At 34.4% G+C, this 23,207-nt stretch overlaps 1 protein-coding gene across 1 annotated transcript; it reads left to right on the forward strand.

Moving 5' to 3' along the window:
• Positions 1–21,101: 21,101 nt before the first annotated feature.
• On the forward strand, positions 21,102–22,199 carry LOC108487830 (uncharacterized). Its single transcript, XM_017792176.1, has 2 exons — positions 21,102–21,527; positions 21,642–22,199. Exons 1-2 carry the CDS (start codon positions 21,102–21,104, stop codon positions 22,197–22,199), a joined length of 984 nt encoding a protein of 327 aa, XP_017647665.1.
• The last annotated feature ends 1,008 nt before the right edge of the window (positions 22,200–23,207 follow it).

Raw genomic sequence — 23,207 nt, forward strand, 5'->3', positions numbered from 1 at the left:
AGCTCAAGTTTGACAAGATTCTAGCTCGACTAGGATTGATTACACCCCTAGTTCAAGTCTTACTGGAAGCATTCATTTTGTAACTAGTAGATTCAAATCGGATAAGATATTCGAATCTAGATCTACATTTGTAGATATTAGATTCGGATAATAGATATGAGGGGGTTTATCTGCATCCGCTCTGAATCCACAACAGATAGTAATCTTAACATTTGAATTTGAATTCGCAATATCTGAATCTGCAAAATTTAAGTTGGATATCTGCGAATATCCAAAACCACAATTCGAATTGTCATCCCTACTCACAGTTTAGTGGTTTTAAAAGCCCTGTCATTAGATGTTCTTCGATAGAGCAAGTATGAACGATTCACCTCTTTTTTTTTTAATCTTACCAAAGTAATTTGATAAGTGTATAATTTCCTATTTATTTGTAATATTTCTCTTCTTGAACCATGCTATTTAAGTTCTTAATTGTATTATATTTTATTTATACTTATATTTTTTATTATTGATTTTGTAACACTCCAAACCTGGCCTAGAAGTCCAGATCGAATTCAGAATACTACATTGATCACCGAAGTGATCGTGAGAGAATGTTACAAATCAAGGCGTCCAAAATTTTATTTCTGAAATCATTTATCCCGAAGCAAGTCTAAAACGTTTAATAGATAAACTCTATCAACAGGTTTAACAGTATAAAATGTACGAATAAAAACTTAAAACAAAAGTTGCACCACAGTATTATAAAACTTTATAGTTCAACAAAAAAAAAACGAATAGCAATTTAAAAACTGAAATAAAACTTATAGCTCGTTTCCTCCAAAACTGTCCGAAAGCTCGACGTACTGAGCCCATCAACAGAATCAAAACTGTACCTGAACGGGGAAACAGAAGTGGGGGTGAGCTACTCGAGCTCAGTGCGAGATCAAAGCTAACTACTACAAAATCAGAAATAGAGAATCCAGAAAGCAATTCAGAAGCAGAACATACTTACAGAACTATACGGAACCAATTGGTACGTTCTAAACGGATGTACTGGTAGATAAAAGTATTTAGTACATATTAAAACACACCCAATCACACAGTTGTTATAACGGTTCAGTCAGACAGTCGCAATCAGAGCACACAGTGTCAAAATGCTTTTTGGTCAAACAGTATAACAGTCAGTCACATTCTCAAATAGTCGATAAAATGCATATGAGTGCAGTTGAGCTAAAGAAACCCACCCATCCAGCCATCACACCCCTCCGTCCCCCATCACACCTTTATAGAGCTGTAAGCTCATCCAACCAATCACTCCATGTAGGGATATAATCAACCCATCCATCCAACCCTACACTCCATATGATGTCAACCCAGGTTACCCAACAACAATGGACATCAACATTGTCCTCGACCCTTAGGGAATTGGACTACCCACGACCCTCTGGGTATTAGGGCTATCAGTAAGCTATACAGTGCCATATGGAAAACTGCGATACAAACATGCAGTATGAACTGCCAGATTAGATATATTGCGCAACAAAGCTAGCATATAAGCTGTACTGTGCAATGCGGTAAACCGCGGTACAGACGTGCAGTATAAACTGCTAGATCAGATAATGGTACGTAGCGTAGCTAACGTACATGCGGTACAGTGCAAGACGGTAATCCGCTATAACATTATCAGTAATGTCCACGACCCTCAGGGTATTCGACCATCCACGGTTCTCTGGGTACTAGGGCTATCGGTAATATCCAGCAAAACAGCTGCCAGCTCAGACTAGACTCCCTTCTCTTTACAATCCCGCCCAAAATAGTTTATGCATAAGTATGTATGTATGCAATCAGATGTATGCAACTAGAATACTAGTCTCAGATAATTAATCAAAAGCAGACATTCACATCCAGTCAATCAGACAGTACCCATTGCACACACACTCACCCAGTTAATCGGGTTCAGAATCAAACATGCCACATACCCAATCACAAATAGCACATTATTCAAACTCAGATCAAAGTCTTAAATACCCTCACTAGAGCTTAACTAAGGTTAGATCATACAGAGCAGCAATTACCAGTAACTTTGACCTAACAACCATATTTGGCGAGATAGGGCTACATGCCCATGTGCTCCGGCCGTGTGGGGGTCCAAATGCCTGTGTGAAGGGTAGCACATGGTCGTGCGATAGAGGCATATGCCTGTGTGGTGCAGGGACATGGCCGTGTGGGTAGGCCGTGTAACTCACTGTCCTAAATCACTAAAATAAGAGAAACGCCCGTGTGCTTGGCACATGCCCGTGTCCCTTACCTGTGTAGAATTAATTGAATTTATTTTCCATTTCGGACCTACAGGAGTTTTCATACAGCCGAGCACACGCCTGTGTCGTTGCCTGTGTCTAAAAATCAGAGCATTCTTTTTATGATGTCATCATGCATTTAGGGGCACACGGCCAAGACACAAGCTCGTGTGCTAGGCTGTGTCCTCCACACGGTTGAGACACACGGCCATGTCTCTGCCCGTGTGTTTACTACCATACATACTGACCTAAAAATTTTAGGTGCAAGGGACACACGGCCGTACCACACGCCTATGGAATTGACCGTGTGTCTACCCGTGTGGACCTTTTTAGAGGGTACAATCCAATCCAATGGTCACCCTCAACATCCACATACATCTGTGAACTTCTATGGTATTTAACAGGGCCTAAATATGCCCAATGACTACCTTCAATAGTCTATTGCATGTTAACCTCATCTTATTGGTTTTACACATGCTATATCATCCTCTTTGTATTAAGGATTACCATATCATCAAACACATTTAGACTTGGCTCATTTTATAACTCATTGCCAAATATGACCTAGCCATCTCCAAGTGATTTGGCCACATCCCACATGTCCATTCATGATATACCACATTTAACCATCTTATGAACCTTTAAACACCAACATGCACAATTAGAAAGTTGCAGCCTACATCAAAATGAGCCATGTCTTATGGCCATATACAAAATGAATAGGTATATCATTCAAGCCCTTACATTGGCTAACCAATAACACATATAACAAAATAACCAAAAACCTATACATGCCATTGAAACAAAGTAAATGTATCTATATACCAAATCAAGATAAGATGATAGTGTTGACAATACTCCAATCATCTTCCAATCTTCACAAGTCCTCGAGCTCTGTAAAATAGGGAAAGGAAAGGGGGTAAGCATTAACATGCTTAGTAAGTTCGGATAACAGGAAGGTAAACTTACCGATTATTTTGCATACGACCATAAAAGATATTCATGCCAAACATGCATAGTATAAATTCCCTACCACATACACTCAATCATCAAGTTAGTTTCCCCTCAAGCAATATAGCATTAATCTTAGTGAGCTCATCAATTCAAACATTTCCATTCTCGTGTCTTATTATAGTCTCGTTGAATTTCTCAGAAATTATGATGGGCATCTCATTTACCGTCAAGTCGTGCTAGTGACCATTTTAAATATACACTCCCGTGAACCTCACTCTTACGCAGGATTACCAATCTAGGTTAAATCCCTCATAACATAAATTCAAGGAGTATTGTTGGGATTACCCTTCCAGGCTAAATCTTTTACAACGGTAATAACTCCAATACGCTTGGATCTAAAATTCCAGTCCAGGCTAATTTCAGTCCTTAATCATATTACCCATTTGGGCTAAATCCATAATGCACATATATTCATGGGGAGGTTCGATCACTTAAGGAACACCGTCTGGGCTGGACCATTACTATACTGAGATCATCGGATTACCCGTTCTGGCTAAATCCCTTTTTGTAACACATGCAGGATCTCATGTCATGTAAACAAGAATTTACCAATCCAATCTCCTTTTTGCATTCAACTGGGACAATTGTCATCTTTTTCATTTTACACTACGACATTTCATGGATTGTCATGCAATAAATATCTAAATTAACATACATTTAAGAATATGCATTTTCAAGTATATTTAAAGTTTACTTCGAGTTAACAGGAACTTACCTGGTAATTACTTTGGTTTCGTATTTCGGTTATTCCGAAACCTTTTGTTTTTCACGGTCAACCTCCAGTATTGGTTTCTCGGGGTCTATATCAGTAAAAATAAATTAGTAAGACCTAAACTTGTTTATTTCCAGCGTAAAACTCATCCTAGGGCAAATTAACCATTTTGCCCCTAACCTTTCACACTTTTACAATTTAGTCCCTAGGCTCGTATAATGAAATGCATGAAATTTCTTGAATACCCAAGCCTAATAGAATATTTTTCATGCTTATGCCAGCCCATATTTTGTTCTATTTCACATTTATACCCCATATTTTATGCCTTTTACAATTAGGTCCCTTTTTAGTGTTTTTATGAAAAATCACTTAGCTAAAGATGTTTATCTAACATCTAACTTTCATAACCCCCTATAAATCATCAAATAATAACCATATCATGAATCTATCAAATTTTTAACATGAAACCTAGCTTGAAATAGGGGTAGAAATAGAGAGAACATGTTACGAGGATCTCAAAAATACGAAGAACGTTAAAAACAGGGCTAGGCAGCACTTACTATTGAGTTTAAAAATGTTGAAAACCCTAGCTATGGAGAGCCTTCAATTTTCAGCAGCCATGGAGAAGAATATGGCTGAATTTTGCTTCCTTTTTCCCTTTTTATTAATTTTATTACCAAATGACCAAAATGCCCTTCTTTATTAACCTTTCAAAATTTTCCATGCATGCCCATTTTTGTCCACAAACTTAGAAATTAGGCAAATTGATATTTAATGCCTCCTAATTAATAATCCATAGCAATTTCATACTAATTTCTTCTAGAACCCAAGTTTTGTAATTTATTCAATTTGGTCCCTAATTTCCCATTGGACACCTTATACTTAGAACTTCTTCATGAAACTTTAACACATGCTTATTTTGATATTCTAAACCTCATAAAAATCATAAAACAAATATTTTTATGTCAGATTTGTGGTCTCAAAACCACTATTTCGATTAGGCCCAATTTTGGGATGTTACAACGTTTGTATTTTCTCATGTTATTTTTTCCATATAAATAGACATTTTTAGGTTAATAACTAGATATATCTGCTCTTAATATTATTTTGTTTTTGTGTTTTCTTTATTTTTTGGATTTCTAAACCATTTTCTAGTCAAAAAAATTTCAATGTTTGATTCTACAGAGTTTGTGAGATCTAGTTGTTCTTAATCTTTTTTTTTATTCTTTACTATTTGCATGTCTTATGGTTTAATTAAAAATATTTAGGGTTGTTGGATATTGGATCCGTATTCAATTTCTGAGAATATTTGTCTTGCCAATTAGAATTATTAAATCCGTAATTATTTAATTTATTATAATATTTGTTACAAACAACATAGATGGGCATGACAGAGATATGCATTTTATGTTGTGTGGTCATGAGGTATAACTAAATAAACCTTGATTGTGTGTTTATTGGTTAGAATTGCCTTTGTTTCATTCTTAATGTTATTGATAGATTAAATCTTAAGTGATTGTTATAGAGTTGTTTATTAAGAAGGAAAATAATTAATGCAGTCATTCTAATTATCGAGAAGGTCAGAATAGATTGATTGCTAGGTGGTTATCGACAATTACAATCAAATTTTAATGAACACTAAAAGTCATCTTTGTATCAATAATCAAACTCTTGAATCAAATAGAGATTTTACCTTTGGTTAGAGCTTTGTCACATTAATTTTCTTATATTTTATTTTACAATCTCTTTTAATTTGTTTTAATTTTAATTTTTAATGTTAAATCCTTATTTTTATTTTTCTTGTTTATTAAAGAAATAAGATTATTATCAATTTCTGTAAATGCAACCCTACCCACTGCTATCTACAAGTTTATTTTTTAATAGGAATTTTGTAACACCCTCGAAACCCTTTTGGTCGTAATGGTATTATTTTGAGCAATTACAATTCAAAATTTTCAGAATAAATAAATTGTGATTTATAAGTTTTAGTGGAGAAGGTAGTAGGAGATTGGAGAAAATTTAAGAGACTGATGTAGTGGAAGATATTAACCTGATGTATAGACTAAATTGTAAGCTTTTAGAAAGTGTTGGAGTTAAAGCGAGAAACTTAAAGTAGAAAAAGGTTAAATTAAATTAGTGGTGAAATGTGTGAGGACATGAGAGCAATTTTACCAAGATCAAGAGGATAACGATGATGGATAGATTTTTTTTAGTTATAATGGTATTTTATTCTTATCATCATTACTACTATTATTATAATATTAAATTTAAATTATTTTATTTGATTAAAAATTAGTGATAATTTAGAAGAAATATGGAGAAGATTCATCATCTTTCTCCATCTTTTTCATGTCTATAATATAAGGAAAAAGAGAAATTCTTCGTTTACAATCTAGTCCTCTATCTATATTAAAGGCTCTTCCAAGCTTAAAATCAACAATTTTCTTTAGAAACCTTAGCTAAATCTAGTTACCCACAATCTAGCATGTAACAACTTGTTTTTTAGTGACGACAAAAACAGTAATTTTGGGGCCACAAATTCGATAAGTGAGTTCGTAAATATTATTATTTAATATTTACTAGTCAAATATAGTGTTATAATAAATTTTGATTTAATGATTTATGTTAAATGAAAGAATAATTAGGTTCAAGTGGTATGTCCCTTAAGTCAAGTGGTTTTAGAAAATGAGGTATCGGGACCTCGTTTCTATAAACTGAGCCATAAGTATTTTATTAAATATTTACGGGGTGTTATTAGGGTTATATTAAAATTTGGTTAAAAAATTTTAACATTTAAATAGTTAATTAATTAAAAAGGATTAAATTGTAAAAGTTGCAAAAGTTGATTTCTATTAGTTAAATGGGTCAAATGGCTATGAAAAGGTGAATTAATGGACTTAAATGATAAATATACCATGCATATTTATAGTGGACAATTATGGACATGTTTTGTTAATTTTTTTAATTAAAATTATAAGGGTAAAAAGGTAATTTGATAAATAAAATAAATAAAAAAATCCATCTTTTTCTTCTCTTATTCCCAACCGAAAAAAAAACGGAAGGAAAGCCATTGTTGAGTTAAGGTTCGGCCTAGCTTCAATTATGCATGTAAGTCCGTTTGAATTCTGCTTCTTATAATTTTTATGTTTTTGAGATCATTGTAGCTTAATCTAGCTAACCTGATGGTCAATTCGTGAAAAAATTAAATGTTTAGGGACTTACCATGAATGTTTTAAGTGTGTTTGTGAATTTAATTGATAGAATATTAAGCTAGGTTGATAGTTAAACCTACTTTGTTTAGTGATTTTTAGTAATTTTAATGTTTATGGATTAAATTGTTTAAATAGTAAAATTCATTGAAAATAGTACGAAATGATGAGAAATATGGGCTGTAATAAACCCTTACAAAAATTGGCTAATATGGTTTTTCATTATTTGTGGTTAATTTGTGAGTTTCAGGCTTAGGGACTAAATAGCAAAAAGGTAAATTTTGAGTCCAATTTTTTAAATTTTCATTATGAAGGGTTATAAGTTAAATTAATTATTTTAAATGCTGAAACAAGATTAATTGAATAAAAATATTTATCTAGATTAAGAAATGACTCAAATAGACACTGATCGAGGGAAAACCAAAATAGCGGATTAGTCATTGGATCGCGTGAGGGCATCGTTTTGGTACAGGTATGTAACGACCCGATAGTCACGGGTGTCAAAAAAAGTATTTCCAAGACTTCGTTACCATAAATTGGACTCATAAATATTTTTATAAATATTTACGAAGCTAGTTGTGTAGTTAATTAGGTTTTGGTTAGGTGAAATTGCATGAATTAAGAGTAATTAGGTATAAAGACTAAATTGCATAAAGGGTGAAAGTTGAATTATAGATTAAAGAAAAACTAAAAGGACTAAAGAAGTAATTATGCCATTGACATTAAATGAGGCGGCATAAGTAAAAAAATATATGTAAAAGCTTAATATATAGTATAATAAAATATATTTACTTAACATTTAAGTATATATATTATAATAATATATTAATGTATAAAAAACTAATGAATAAAGAATGAATAAATAAAGAAAAGAGAAAGAAAGGTAGAAAAGAAACGTAAAGGAAAAAAAGAAAAGAAAGAAGGAAGGAGAAATACCAAAGCTAGGGTTTCAAAGTTTCAAGATTAATTGGTTAGTCAATTTAGTCTCTTTTTCTTATATTTTTATATTTTTGGAATCCGTATTAAATACTACCCGACTCATTGCAAAATTTTAGAAATTATTGAGTTATTAAGTATTATCTATGTTGACTAATTTTTAGTATTAGGGATTAAATTGATAGATTTTTAAATTAGAAATGAAAAAGGATTAAATTGTAGAACAAATAGAAAATTTTGTGTAATACGGACTATAATGTGAAAATTTTTAAATTCAGGATTTGAGTGAAAATAAGGAGTTAAATTTAGTTTAAAGTGGATTAGTATGAAAATATAAGATTAATTGTGAAGAATAAAAATTAGTCTCGGTTTAGGGACTAAATTGAAATTTAGGAAAATAAGGAATAAAAATTGAAATATTAATTATGAGATTGAATTGTGTAGTATTGATGAATTTTAATTGTTTTAATTCTGTAGCTAACATCATACTGGAATCCTCGACTAAAAAGGGGAAATATAAAGTTGACGAGGAGTAGCTCGGAATTTCTAGTTTGTATTTCTATAATCCGAAGCTAGTTATTAGTTGTTGTAAATTTTATTTAATGTATATGGTAAGTGTTGAGGTAAGTAATTGATATTTTGATAATTTTTTGAATGAATTGAATTGGTATATATATATATATATATATATATATATATATATATATATATATTAGATTGATTTTGAATTGAAATGAATATATGTGTAATTATGTGATTATATGAAAAATCAGTATTGGATATTGATTATATCTGAAATGTCAAATTAAACCCTATTAACTGTATTGGGCTGAGGCAGATATATATGGCATGCCATAGGACTGGAAGAGTTCAGGGATTTCTTCGACTTCGAGTCGATCAGACACTGGGTGCCAATTTATCACTTCGGATATATTCGATGAGGCACTAGGTGCCAATTTACTTCGGTTTAACCGATGAGACACTGGGTGTCAAATTATTACTTCAAATTATCTGATGAGGCACTGAGTGCCAAACTAGTGTGTTTGGTTGGATCCGTGTATTCGTCTGAGTCGTGTTAATAAGGGCAATTAATTGAAATTGTGTTATGATTGATGTTAGATGATATGTGTATTATATTGTGAAAAGCTATTTATATAGAAGGTATGAGAATTGAGACATTGTGAAACAAATGAAATGTGATATGGTTATTGTAATATTTAGATTGTATATTTGTGATTTCATATCTTTTGATATTTAGATTATAGAAATACCACCAAGTTTTTACTTAGCGTACGATTTTGTTTTCTGTACGCAAGTTAGGTACTTAATTTTGATCGCCGATGCAACATCCAACAACGATCCCGAACTTAAATGTGGTGATATTTATCCTTTTTTTTCGGCATGCACCTAGGGTGTCTAACTATTAATCATTTTGTGGATTGATTGTAAATAAGATTATAAGTTAATATTGCTTGGTTATATACATATAAATATGTATTTATGCTTGAGGTCATATTATTGCATGTTTAAGTTAATGTTTAAATGAACTTGAAATAAACAAAATAGATTGAATTTGAAATGTTTACAAATTGGGTTTGAATGATTTTATATTGATATGTTTTGATGATATAATTGTGGTACCAAGGAGGGTACAATAGTTAGGTACCTAGGATGATTGTTTTGACATGCTTTGGATGTGTTTTGAATTGGTTAAATGAATGATTTTTGAGTTGCTTATTGTCCAAGCTTGTAGGGAATGGTAAACTTGTTGTTAAGGTTCCTTTTGAGCCCACACGGCTAGACACATGGGCGTGTGACTGGACTATGTGAGACACACAGCTAGCACATAGTTGTGCGTGGCCAGTTTGAAAGGGTACACGGTTTGGCACACGGGCATGTGGTTTGGCCGTGTGACCCAAGTTAGAGAGTTTCACGGTTATAGACATGGGCTGGGACACGGTCGTGTGTCCCTATTTTGAATACCGGTACTGCCTGAAACATAGGTGTGTCTCCTGACCGTGTGAGTCAGACGGCCTGACCACACGGTCGTGTGAACCTTGTAGCTTTGAAAATTTTTAATATTTTGCAAAAAATTCTTTGAGTTTCTGAATTAGTCCCGATTTGTTTCTAACACGTATTTTGGGTCTCGATGGCTTAAATAAGGGACAATATGTATGAGTTTGATTGGTTTAGACTTGAATATTATATGATATGAAATGTTTGAAATTATGTAAGTTTGATCGAGAATTCTCTAAAATCCTATTCCGACGATGGTTGTAGGTTAGGGGTGTTAAATTTTGTGGTATCAGAGCTTTACAAGTTTACCCAATTCTCAGACTAAATCAAGCTCAGAATTAAGTCTAGAGGTTAATGCCATAATTGAGTCGAATTGAGTCGGGGTTTGGATATTGATATATATATATTTATTTTTTTATAGTTGAAAATGTTGGATGATTATAATGATGATGTTGATCAAGAAATGTATACCAGAGATGATGTCTCCAATGAGTTACATGAAACCGAATCAGCAACACCAAGTGTTAATACAATTAGTACTCAACAACCTAATGTTGAACGAGGTGATATTTGGGAAAGAGATAATTCACAGTTGCTTAGAGTTATTTCTAATGCTCTTCAACGAGTGGCAGGAACCACATCCGCTACGATATCTACACCTACTGTTCGTTGAGCTTCGATTAAAGAATTGTGTAAATATGGTGCGACTAAATTCTTAGGACTGAACGGATTTGATCCTTCTACGGCTAAAATTTGGATTGAATCTACTAAGAGAATCTTGTAACAACTTGAATGCAACCCGCGTGAATGTTTAATACGTGTTGTTTCCCTACTACAATGAGAAGTGTATACCTAGTTGCAGTCAGTGACACATCATGTACCTGCAGATTAGGTAAATTGGGAATTCTAGGAATTTCAAAAGAAATATGTAGAGTGAATTGTATATTGAAGACAGAAAACAAGAGTTTTTGATGATGAAACAAGGTGAAATGTATGTGGTTGATTATGAACGAGAGTTTTTGTAACTTAGTAGGTATGCTGCTGAATTTGTGCCGACTGAAATTGACAGTTGTAAGTGATTTCTGCGTGGCTTATGCGATGAGTTGCGAGTACAGTTGGTATCGCATAGAATCACTGAGTTTGCAGATTTAGTTGAATGAGCAAGAATGGTAGAAAAAGTTCTGGGTTTTGATAAAAAGACTGAGAATACTCGTACTGTTGGGAACCATTTTGGAGCTACTAGTTCAAATCCACCACCAAGAGATCAAAAGAATACCGTGGTAGTTGGAGATCAAATTTTAAGTCTGATAGAACTGATAAAAACGGTGATAGACAATCGACTGTGTTTACGGGTAGTGTACGAGGTCTATCCAAGGATACCGATATTCTGAATTGTGAGCATTTTAGGAAAAAGAATCGTGGTGAATGCTGAAATTAACTCGAGGTTGTTTTCACTATGGATGTACAGAACATTTTGTTAGAGATTGTTCGAAGAATGAGAATGCTACACCTGTTTCTTCTCAGAGATCTATTCCTATTTCTAGAGGTCGCGGGTCAAGGCGAAGTGGTTCATTTTTGAGAGGTGGTACTAGAAAGGGAAATGATGCTGTTACTCAACAATCAGAAGCTAGAACGCCAGCTCGAGCTTATGTTGTGCGGACTCGTGAGAATGGTAATACTAATGATGTTGTGATAGGTATATTTTTATTACATTCAAAACCTGTTTATGCTTTTATAGATCCGGGATCTTCACCTTTATATGTTAATACTAAATTGGTTGAGTCGGGAAGTTTAAAATCTGAGACATCTAGAGTGTCGATAGTGGTGTCTAGTCTATTGAGACAATCTGTGTTAGTGAATCAGGTGTGTAGGAGATGTCCGCAATGATACAGTATATGACCTTTCCTGTTGATTTGTTGATAATTCCGTTTGGTGATTTTGACATGATTTTGGGAATGTATTGGCTTACGGAGTACAGAGTGATTTTGGATTGCTGTAAAAAGAAGTTGTTGTTCAGAGTGAAAGTGGTGATATGACTAAAGTGAATGGTATTCAAACAAGTGGTTCAACTCGTATCATTTCAACAATTCAAGCTAATAAACTTCTTCATGAAGGTTGTGAAGCTTTTTTAGCCTATTTTATCAATTCGAATTCTGTTGATAGTCAGTGCAGTAAGATTCGAACTATTTGTAAATTCCCTAATGTGTTTCCCAATGAATTACCGGATTACCACCGGATCGGGAGGTTGAATTTGCAATTGAAATGTTTCCTGGTACAGCTCCAGTGTCAATGCTCCCTATCGTATGTCATTTACGGAATTGAAAGAATTAAAAGTAAAATTGCAAGACTTATTAGATTGTGGTTTTATACGCTGTAGTGTTTTGCCTTGGGGAGCTCTAGGGCTTTTTGTTAAAAAGAAAGATGGTCTGATGCGGCTTTGTATGGACTATCCGCAATTGAATAAGTTGACGATTAAGAATCGATATCCTCTACCCCGTATTGATGACTTATTTGATCAACTAAAAAGAGCTTCTATCTTTTCAAAGATTGATTTGAGATCGGGTTACTATCAGTTGAAAGTGAAAGAAAGTGATGTACCAAAGGCAACATTTTGAGCACGGTATGGTCATTATGAATTCTTAGTGATGCCTTTTGGACTGATGAATGCTCCTGCAGCATTTATGGATCTCATGAATCGTATTTTTCAACCGTATTTGGATCAATTTGTGGTAGTTTTTATTGATGATATTTTGGTTTATTCAAAATACGAATCCGAGCATGAACATCACCTCAGAATTGTTTTACAAGTGTTACGGGAGAAACAGTTATACGAAAAGCTTAGTAAGTGTGAATTCTGGTGATCAGAGGTTGTATTTTTGGGTTATATTATCTCAGCAGATGGAATTAGAGTTGATCCAAAAAAGATTGAAGCAATTGTTCAGTGGAAAGCATCGAGGAATGTGTCTGGGGTTCATAGTTTTCTTGGGCTAACTGGTTATTACAGAAGATTTGTAAATGGATTTTTGAAGATAGCCTTGTGGATGAAAAAGTTGTTGTATAATAATGTTCAGTTCGTCTGGGATGATCAATGTCAATAAAGTTTTGAGAAATTGAAGTAGATGTTGACTGAAGCGCCGATTTTGACTTTACCGGAATCAAAAAATGATTTTGTTGTTTATAGTCATGCTTCCTTGAGCGGTCTTGGTTGTGTTTTGATGCAAGACGGGAAAGTGATTGCTTATGCGCCTTGTTAGTTGAAAACACATGAACGTAATTATTTGACACACGATTTAGAGCTAGCTACTGTGGTTTTTGCTCTAAAGATCTAGATACACTACTTGTACGTTAAAAAGTGTTATATTTATATAGATCATAAGAGTCTCAAATATTTTCTATCTCAAAAGGAGTTGAATTTAAGACAGCGTCGTTGGATACAACTTCTGAAAGATTTTGATTGTGTTATTGATTACCATCCTGGTAAAGCTAATGTTGTAGTTAATGCATTGAGTAAAAAGCAGTGATTGAATTGCGAGCAATATTTGCTCAACTCAGTATCAATGATGATGGAAGCTTATTGGTTGAATTAAAAATCAAACTGTGATATTTGATCGGATCAAGTCATTGCAGTTAGAAGATGACAAGTTGGCGAAGAAAAGAAAACTGGTTCAGAATAGTACATTAGAAAATTTCAGCATTGATGATTATGGTTGCTTGAGATTTCATAACTGAATCTATGTTCCAGATGTTTTTGAATTGAAAGAGTTGACACTTCGCGAAGCTCACAATAGTCTTTTTGCTTTGTATCCTAGAGGAACGAAAATGTTTCGTGATCTGCTAGAATCTTATTGGTGGCCAGGAATAAAAAGAGATGTGGTTGAATAGGTGGCTAAATGTTTAACTTGTCAGTGAGTTAAGGCAAAACATCAGGTTCTTACTGGATTACTTCAGCCTATTACTATTCCTGAATGGAAGTGGGATTGTATCACGATGAATTTTGTAACGGGGTTACCTTTACCTGTAAGTAAGAAAAATGCTATTTGGTGATTGTTGATCAACTTACGAAATCGACTCATTTCATTGCAGTTAGGACTGATTGGTCTCTTCAAAAGCTTGCTGAAGTTTATATTAAAAAAATTGTGAGATTGCACGGTGTTCCTATGTCAATAATCTCTGATTGAGATCTGCGGTTCACTTCGAGAATTTGGAAATAGTTGCATGAATCTCTTGGTACACGACTTAATTTTTGTACAAGTTTTCACCCACAGACTGATGGACGATCTGAGCGTGTTATTCAGATTTTAGAAGATATGCTTCGTGCTTATGTTATTGATTTTGAATCAGGTTGGGAGGGTTAATTACCTTTGGCCAAATTTGTATACAACATTAGTTTTCAATCAAGTATTCAAATGGCTCCATATGAAACTTTATACGGTCGGAAGTGTCGATCACCTGTTTGTTGAATGGAATTGAGTGAAAGAGAAATGATCAGGCCGAAACTAATTCAAGAAATGGAAGACATTGTTTGGAAAATTCGAGATAGATTGAAGACAACTTTTGACAGAAAAAAATCATATGCAGATTTGAAACGTTGAGATATTGAATATTCTGTTGGCAATAAAGTATTTCTTAAAGTTTTGCTTGGAAGAAAATTTTGAGATTTGTCCGAAAAGGAAAATTGAGTCCTCGATTTATTAGACTGTATGAGGTCACAGAAAGAGTGAGACCAGTTGCATATCTTTTAGTTTTTCCTGCGAAATTGCAAAAAATTCATGATGTTTTTCACGTTTCAATGCTTAGAAGATATCGATCAAACCTATCTCATGTTATTTCGACAGAGGATATTGAAATTCAACCTGATTCGTCGGAGAAAGAATAACCAGTTGAGATTTTGGCACGTGAAGTAAAAGAGTTGCGTAATAAGTGAGTTCTGTTAGTGAAAATATTATGGCGTAGTCATAGTGTTGAGGAAACGACTTGGGAACCGGAAGAGACAATGAGATCTCAGTACCCCCACCTCTTTTCAAGTAAATTTTGGGGATGAAATTTATTTAGGGGGAAGAATTGTAAGGACCCGATAGTTACGAATGTCGAAAAATATATTTTCGAGACTTCACTACTGTAAATTAGACTCGTAAATATTTATTAAAAATATTTACGAACCTAGTTGTATAGTTAATTAGATTTTGGTTAGGTGAATTTGCATGAATTAAGAGTAATTAGGTATAAAGACTAAATTGCATAAAGAGTGAAAGCTGAATTACAGATTAAAGAAAAACTAAAAGGCCTAAAAAAGTAAGTATGCCATTGGCATTAAATGAGAGGCGTAAGTAAAAAAAATATATGTAAAAAGTTAATATATATTATAATAAAATATATTTACTTCACATTTAAGTATATATATATTATATTAATATATTAATGTATAAAAAAACAAACAGATAAAGAATGAATAAATAAAGAAAAAGAGAAAGAAAGGTGGAAGCGAAATAGAAATGAAAGAAAGAAAAGAAAGAAGGATGGAGAAAGGCCAAAGCTAGGTTTTCAAAGTTTCAAGATTAATTGGTTTGTCAATTTAGTCCATTTTTCTTGTAATTTTTATGTTTTTGGAATCCCGATATTAAATACTACCATGTCAAAATTTTAGAAATTATTGAGATTTTAAGTATTATCTATGTTGACTAATTTTTAATATTAGGAATTAAATTTATAGTTTTTAAATTAGAAATAAAAAAGGATTAAATTGTAGAACAAATAGAAAATTTTGTGTAATAGGGACTAAATTATGAAAAATTTGAAATTTAGGGATTTGAGTGAAAATAGGGAGTTAAATTTAGTTTAAAATGGAACTAGTATGAAAATATAAGATCAATTGTGAAGAATAAAAATTAGTCTCGGTTTAGGGACTAAATTGAAATTTAGGCAAATATGAAATAAAAATTGAAATATTAATTATGTGATTGAATTGTGTTGTATTGATGAATTTTCATTGTTTTAATTCCGTAGCTAACGTCGTGCCGGAGTCCTCGACTAAAAAGGAGAAAGATAAAGTCGACGAGGAATAGCTCGAAATTTTTGGTTTGTATTTCTATAATTCGAAACTAGTTATTAATTGTTGTAAATTTTATTTAATGTATATGGTAAATGTTGAGGTAAGTAATTGATATTTTGATAATTAATTAAATGAAATGAATTTATATATATATTGGATTGATTTTTGAATTGAAATGAATATATGTGTAATTATGTTATTATATGAAAAATCAGTATTGGATATTGATTATATTTGAAATGTGAAATTAAACCCTATTAACTGTATCGAGCTGAGTCAGATATAGATGGCATGCCATAGGATTGGAAGAGTTCAGGGATTTTTTCAACTTCGAGTCGATGAGACACTAGGTGTCAATTTATCACTTCGAATATATTCGTGGAGGCACTAAGTGACAATTTTTCGGTTTAGCTAATGAGACACTGGGTGTCAAATTATTACTTCGATTTATCCAATGAGGCACTGAGTGCCAAACTGGTGTGTTTGGTTGGATCCGTGTATCCGTCCGAGTCCAAGTCTAAGTCGTGTTAATAGGGGCAATTAATTGAAATTGCATTATGATTGATGTTAGATGATATGTGTATTATATTGTGAAAAGCTATTTATATAGCAAGTATGAGAATTGAGATATTGTGAAACAAATGAAATGTAATATGGTTATTGTAATATTTAGATTGTATATTTGTGATTTCATATCTTTTGATATTTGGATTATAAAAATACCACCGAGTTTTTACTCAGCATACGGTTTTGTTTTTCGTGTGCACGGTAGGTACTTAATTTTGATCACCGATTTAGCATCCAACAATGATCCCGAACTCAAATGTAATGATGTTTATCCTTTTGTGTCGGCATGTACCTAGGGTGTCTAATTATTAATCATTTTGTGGATTGATTGTAAATAAGATTATAAGTTAATATTGGTTGGTTATATACATATAAATATGTATTTATGTTTAAGGTCATATAATGGCATGTTTAAGTTAATGTTGAAATGAACTTGAAATAGAAAAATAGATTGAATTTCGTATGTTTAAAAATTGGATTTGAATGATATTATGTTGATATGTTTTGATGATATAATTATGGTACCAAAGAGGGTACATTTGTTAGGTACCTAGTATGATTGTTTTGACATATTTTGGATGTGTTCGATTGTGTTTTGAATTGGTTAAATGAACGATTTTTGAGTTGCTTATTGTCCAAGCTTGTAGGGAATGGTAAACTTGTTGTTTAAGGTTCATTTTGAGTCCACACGGCCAGACACACTGGCATGTGACTAGATTGTGTGAGACACATGACTAGCACACGGGCGTGAGAGGCCATTTCGGAAGGGTACACGGTCTGGCACATAAGTGTGTGGCTTGGCCATGTGACCCAAATCAGAGAGTTACACGGGTTGGGACACAGTCGTGTGTCCCTATTTTGAATATCCATACGACCTGAGACACGGACGTGTCTCTTGACCGTGTGAGTCACATGGCTTGACCACACAGCTGTGTGAACCCCACAGCTTTGAAAATTTTTAATATTTCGCGAAAAATTCTCTGAGTTTACAAATTAGTCTCGATTTGCTTTTAAAAAGTATTTTGGGTCTCGAGGGGTCAAATAAGGGACAATATGTATAAGTTTGATTGGTTTATACTTGAATATTATATAATATGAAATGTTTGAAATTATGTCTGTTTGATCAGTAATGCTCCGAAACGCTATTCCGGCGGCGGTTGTGGGTTAGGGGTGTTAAAAGGTAAGTTCATATAGAGATTAAATTTTTCATTTTATGTTTTGGATGAATTACTATTTATAATTTTGGGAATTATAATCTTGATTTGATAATTGATATTATAGATATTGTTGGAAGGTTAGTTTACTTAAAGCTGTAATTTATAAATGTGAAATTCATGATGGTATACAGAAATGTTATACTGCGATTAAAATAAAGGATTTGAGATGTAAAAGTCCCGTTCAAACCTTGTGAATACTTAGGATACAAATGACATGTCATTATGGTTATACGATTTTGGGTGCTGGTCTTGAATGTCCTATCGATGGCTGAGATCTTGCAATTGTTACAGATACTCCACAGCTTGTGTGAGCAGCATCGTGTAGCTAACTATAACATCCTAATATAGGGCCTAGTCAGAACAGTGATTTTGAGACTATAGATTCGAGGCTAAGAAATTTATTTTATTTATATTTTTAGTGTTCTAGCATGATTATATAGATGCATGAAAATTTTGATGAATTAATTTTAGCGATTCTGAGTCTAATTGTGAAAAAAGACTAAATTGCATTAAGTGCAAAAGTCTGAATTAGATAGAAAAAGAGTGTTAATTTGTCATGGACTAATTTTGGAGGCTTTTAAAGGGCAATTAACCCCTTAAAAACAAGGGTGGCTGGCCATATTAATATAGGAGACAAAATTTTGGTTTAGGTGAGGTAGGTGGTCCTATTTGACTTGAAATATTATAATAAAGAAAAGATGATATCATACTTCATCTTCTCCATTGTTCCACCGAAAACTTCAGCAAAGAGAAGGGTTTTTTGAAGCTCTAAATTTCAGCAACTCATTACATACACAAGTAAGTGATTTCCTTGATAATTTTTGCACTTTTGGAATCCCCTTTGCATGAGTTTTCTTTTGAAGGGACTATGTTACAAAATGGTAAATGTTCTAGGAAGTTGCCATGAAAGGGTTCATGAGGTTTGCTGAGTTTTGGTGGAAGAATATGAGTTTTAGTTGTTAGACAAACAACTTTTATGAAAGGTGTTAGCATGAAAACACCTAATTGAACCATTTTGCAAAGTTTGTGAAATGGGTAAGAAATGTATGATATAGATGGAACTATAAGATGCCATAAGCATAAATATTTTTAGGCTAGGCTTGAATGATTAGAAAATGAGATGGAAATCGAATTACGAGCCCAAGGGCAAAATCATAATTTTAGCAAGGTTCAATGGCAAATTGGTCATTTTGCCCTAGGATGAGATAGGGATTGAAAAGGAATTAAATGATGTATTGATATAGTTATTTTGCTAATTTAGACCCTGATAAACCAAATCCGGAAGTTGACTGAGGGAAACAGAAGGTTTCGGAGTGATCAAAGGCCAAATCCGAAACGATCACTAGGTAAGTTCGAATAACTCAAAGTAGACTCTAATGTACTTAAAATGTATATTCTTGATTTTATAAATGTGGTAATTGCCTATTGCATGATAATTTATGAGATTTGATAAAGCAAGTAAAATACATATAAGAATGTCCCGGTTGAATAAATAGGGTTATTCGAAGGAACATCTCGAAAATGAATTAACAGTGAAAAGGATCTACCCAGACGGGTGATCATTAAGTGATATAGCCTCCCGAAGAATATGTGTGCCTTAAGGAATTAGCCCGGATGGGTAATTCAAAGTAGGATTTGAATTTAGCCTGGACTGGTAATTCAGATCCGAACTCATTAGAGTGTATGTCGTTGTAAGAGGATTTAGCTTGAACTGGTAATCCCGACATTTACTCAATGAGTTTGTATTACGAGGAATTTAGCCTGATTTGGCAATTTTGTTGTAAGATACAAGGTTTGTGGGAGTGTATACTCGAAATGATCACTTGTATGAATTGACGGGAAATGAGATATCCATCGGAGAACCGAGAAATTCAATGGGACTAATATCAGATGTAAATTGGGAATAATTATGTGATGAGCTCATCTAGATATACTATTATCTTGTCATGCCATGAGACTAACTTTATGGTTGAGTGCATGTGATAGGAAATCTATTCTATACTTGTTTGGACGGAGTATTTATTATGGTTACTTGTTAAATAATCGGTAAGTTTACTTTCCCGTTATCCGAACTTACTAAGCATGTTAATGTTTACCCTCTATTTATTTTCCTCTGTTTTACAGTACTCGTGGACTCTTGAGGATTGGAAGACGGTTGGAGCGTTGGTCATACTATTGATCTAATCCTGTTTTGGGTATATGTGAAAGCTTTTATTTGTTATAATGGCATGTGTAGGGCTAGACTAGAATGCTTGATTTAATAAGAAATTGGTTATGTATTTTAGCAAAGTTAAAAGCCTTTCATTTTGTATCAAGCCTAGAATAGTGGCTGTTATTCATTTTGGTAAATGCATATAATGTTCTTTCTATGGATGAGATAGCGTTCGTTATAGTGAAATTAGTATATTGAAATGATCTTGTGTAGGTTGAGTAAAATGGGTGACAAAATGGCTTGGAAATGGCCTCTTTTATCTACACAAGCGTGTGTCTAGCCCATGTGTGACACACGACTCACTCCCATGAGTGTGTGTTATGGCTGTGCGTCCCCTGCACTTAAAATTTTAAGTTATTGTTGTACACGGGTAAGCCACACTGGTGTGTGCCATGGCTATGTCTTAAAGTCAGTATCGTACACGGGCAGGTCACACGGATGTGATCCATGGCCATGCATTAAAGTCAGTGTTGCACATTGGCTAAGGACATGGGTGTGCCCAAGCCACAGGGGCGTGTGGAGCCTAATGCATAAAGTTTTTCCAAGTTTATCTTAAGTTATCGGTTTCGTACTGAACCATCTTGAATGTATGTTTTAGGCCTCAGAATTCATTTAAAGGACAGATTGCTGCTGAAACGAAAAGTTTTAATTTGATCAAAATTTCATGACTTGATTTCCTAAGATTGATTAAATTTAAGTTAGGTATCACCTCAAACCCTATTCCGGCGTCGGATACGAGCTAGGGGTGTTACATTTATTGGTATCAGAGCTACAGTTTAGTCGGTTCTTGGACTAACATAGCATGTATTGAGTCTAGTTATACATGTCATTATACAAGTGATGATAGTGTGACATCTCCTAGCCTTTTTAACCGTATTTGAATATAAAAAATGTCTTCCGATCAAGCTCGAGATGAGTCTGAGGGAGCCGAGAGCTATGCTCCAGCTTCTGTACAGAAGGATAACTCTAGTAGTAGAAGGCCCATGTCTGGGGGCCGGGAAGAGGCGAAAGCTGCCTTTTTCGAGATAATGGACGAGTGGTTTGAGGAATATATGAGAAATCATCCTAAGATACCCCGACCTTCTCCACCAGCCACTCAACCTGAGGGAGCACCACGGGTCGTGGAACCTGTGAGATTGGGAAAGGCTCCAATAGTCAAACTCAGGAAATATGGAGCCGAAGAGTTCAGAGCCACCCTAGATGATGACCCAGAACGTGCGAAATTTTGGCTTGAAAATACTATGAGAGTGCTCGATGATTTGTCGTGTACTCTAGAAGAAATTTTAAAATGTGTGGTATCTCTTCTGAAGGATACTGTATATAATTGGTGGAAGACCATATCCTCGGTGGCGCAGAGAGAGGCCATTATATAGGAATTTTTCCAAGCCGAGTTTAAAAAGAAGTTCATTAGTCAAAGGTTTTTAGATCAGAAACGAAAAGAATTCCTAGAACTCAAACAAGGAGATAGAACTGTGTCTAAATACGGAAGAGAATTTGTGAGGCTAAGCCAGTATGTGAATGAACGGGTCCTAAGAGAAGTTGAAATGTGCAAACGTTTCGAGGAGGGTTTGAATGAAGAAATTAAGCTGTTGATTGGAATTCTTGAGATACGAGAATTTGCTGCCTTAGCTGATCGGGCTAAAAAGGCCGAAGGGCTTAACAATGAAAGGAAACAAGCCAAGAGAGAGACTCAGGTATCAAGTAAGAGGACCAGTAGCAAGGCGCATTCTTTTCCTACAAAGAAATCAAGGAGTCACCAAGACCGCTCCACTTCATCAGTGGGATACTCAGGCAGTGCAAAGAGTTCCAAGCGCCATAACCTAAAGTCTTCTTCTCCTTCGGCCACATGTGTGGGAAGCGTTGATGATCAAAGGCCGAAGTGCATGAGTTGCAACAAATTCCACTTTGGGAAATGCCGAATGAAGAGTAGGGCATGTTATAGATGTGGTTCTCTGGACCACTTCCTTAGAAATTGCCTGAAAAGATAGAATAGAGAAGTTGAGCCAGCTCCGAAATCAATTGCTCTTAATTCTCAGAGTAGACCTCCTAGACCTCCCAGAAGTGCTAGTGATAGTCGAACATTTTCCAAAAACTCCACTACAAAATCAGAGGCCTGAGCTCCAGCAAGAACCTATGTGATTCGTGCTCGAGAGGAGGCCTCTACTCCTGATGTCATAACGGGTATATTTTCTCTTTATAATACTCATGTTATTGCTTTGAACGATCCGGGGTTGACCCATTCATACATCTGTATGAAATTGGCGTCTAGTATGAACTTGTTTATAGAACTCACTGAATTTGTAATCAGAGTGTCGAACCCTCTATGCAAGTCTGTTTTGGTAGATAAACTTTGTAAGAATTGTCCCTTGATGATCCAAGACCATTTTTTTTCGGCCCACCTTATGCTCTTGCCTTTTGATGAGTTCAACGTGATTCTTGGCATGGACTGGTTGACCGTTTATAACGTGGTTGTAAATTGTGGTAGCAAGTATGTTGAATTGACGTGTCCTAATGGTGAGACTTTCTGGGGTGACTCAAGTGAGTCAGACTCATCACTGGTTATGATTTCCTCGAATACGGCCCAAAGGTATTTGAGGAAAGGGTATGAAGCCTACTTAGCCATTGTTTTGAATACCAAAGAATCTGAATTGAAGATGGAGTCGGTACTAGTGGTATGAGAATATCCGAATGTGTTTCCTGAAGAGTTACCTGGGTTACCCCCTATTAGAGAGGTAGAGTTTGGTATTGAGCTAGCACCTGGAATAGCGCCTATTTCTATTGCCCCTTATAGAATGGCACCGAATGAATTGAAAGAGTTAAAGGTACAGTTGCAAGAATTGACCGACAAAGGCTTTCCAAGGCCAAGTTTTTCGCCTTGAGGTGCTCCTGTTTTGTTTGTTTGTTAGAAAGAAGGATGGATCGATGAGGTTATGCATAGACTATAGACAACTCAACAAAGTGACCATTAAGAACAAGTACCCATTGCCAAGGATTGA

Source organism: Gossypium arboreum, chromosome 6 (genome assembly GCF_025698485.1).
Source record: "Gossypium arboreum isolate Shixiya-1 chromosome 6, ASM2569848v2, whole genome shotgun sequence".
Classification (NCBI taxonomy): Eukaryota; Viridiplantae; Streptophyta; class Magnoliopsida; order Malvales; family Malvaceae; genus Gossypium; species Gossypium arboreum.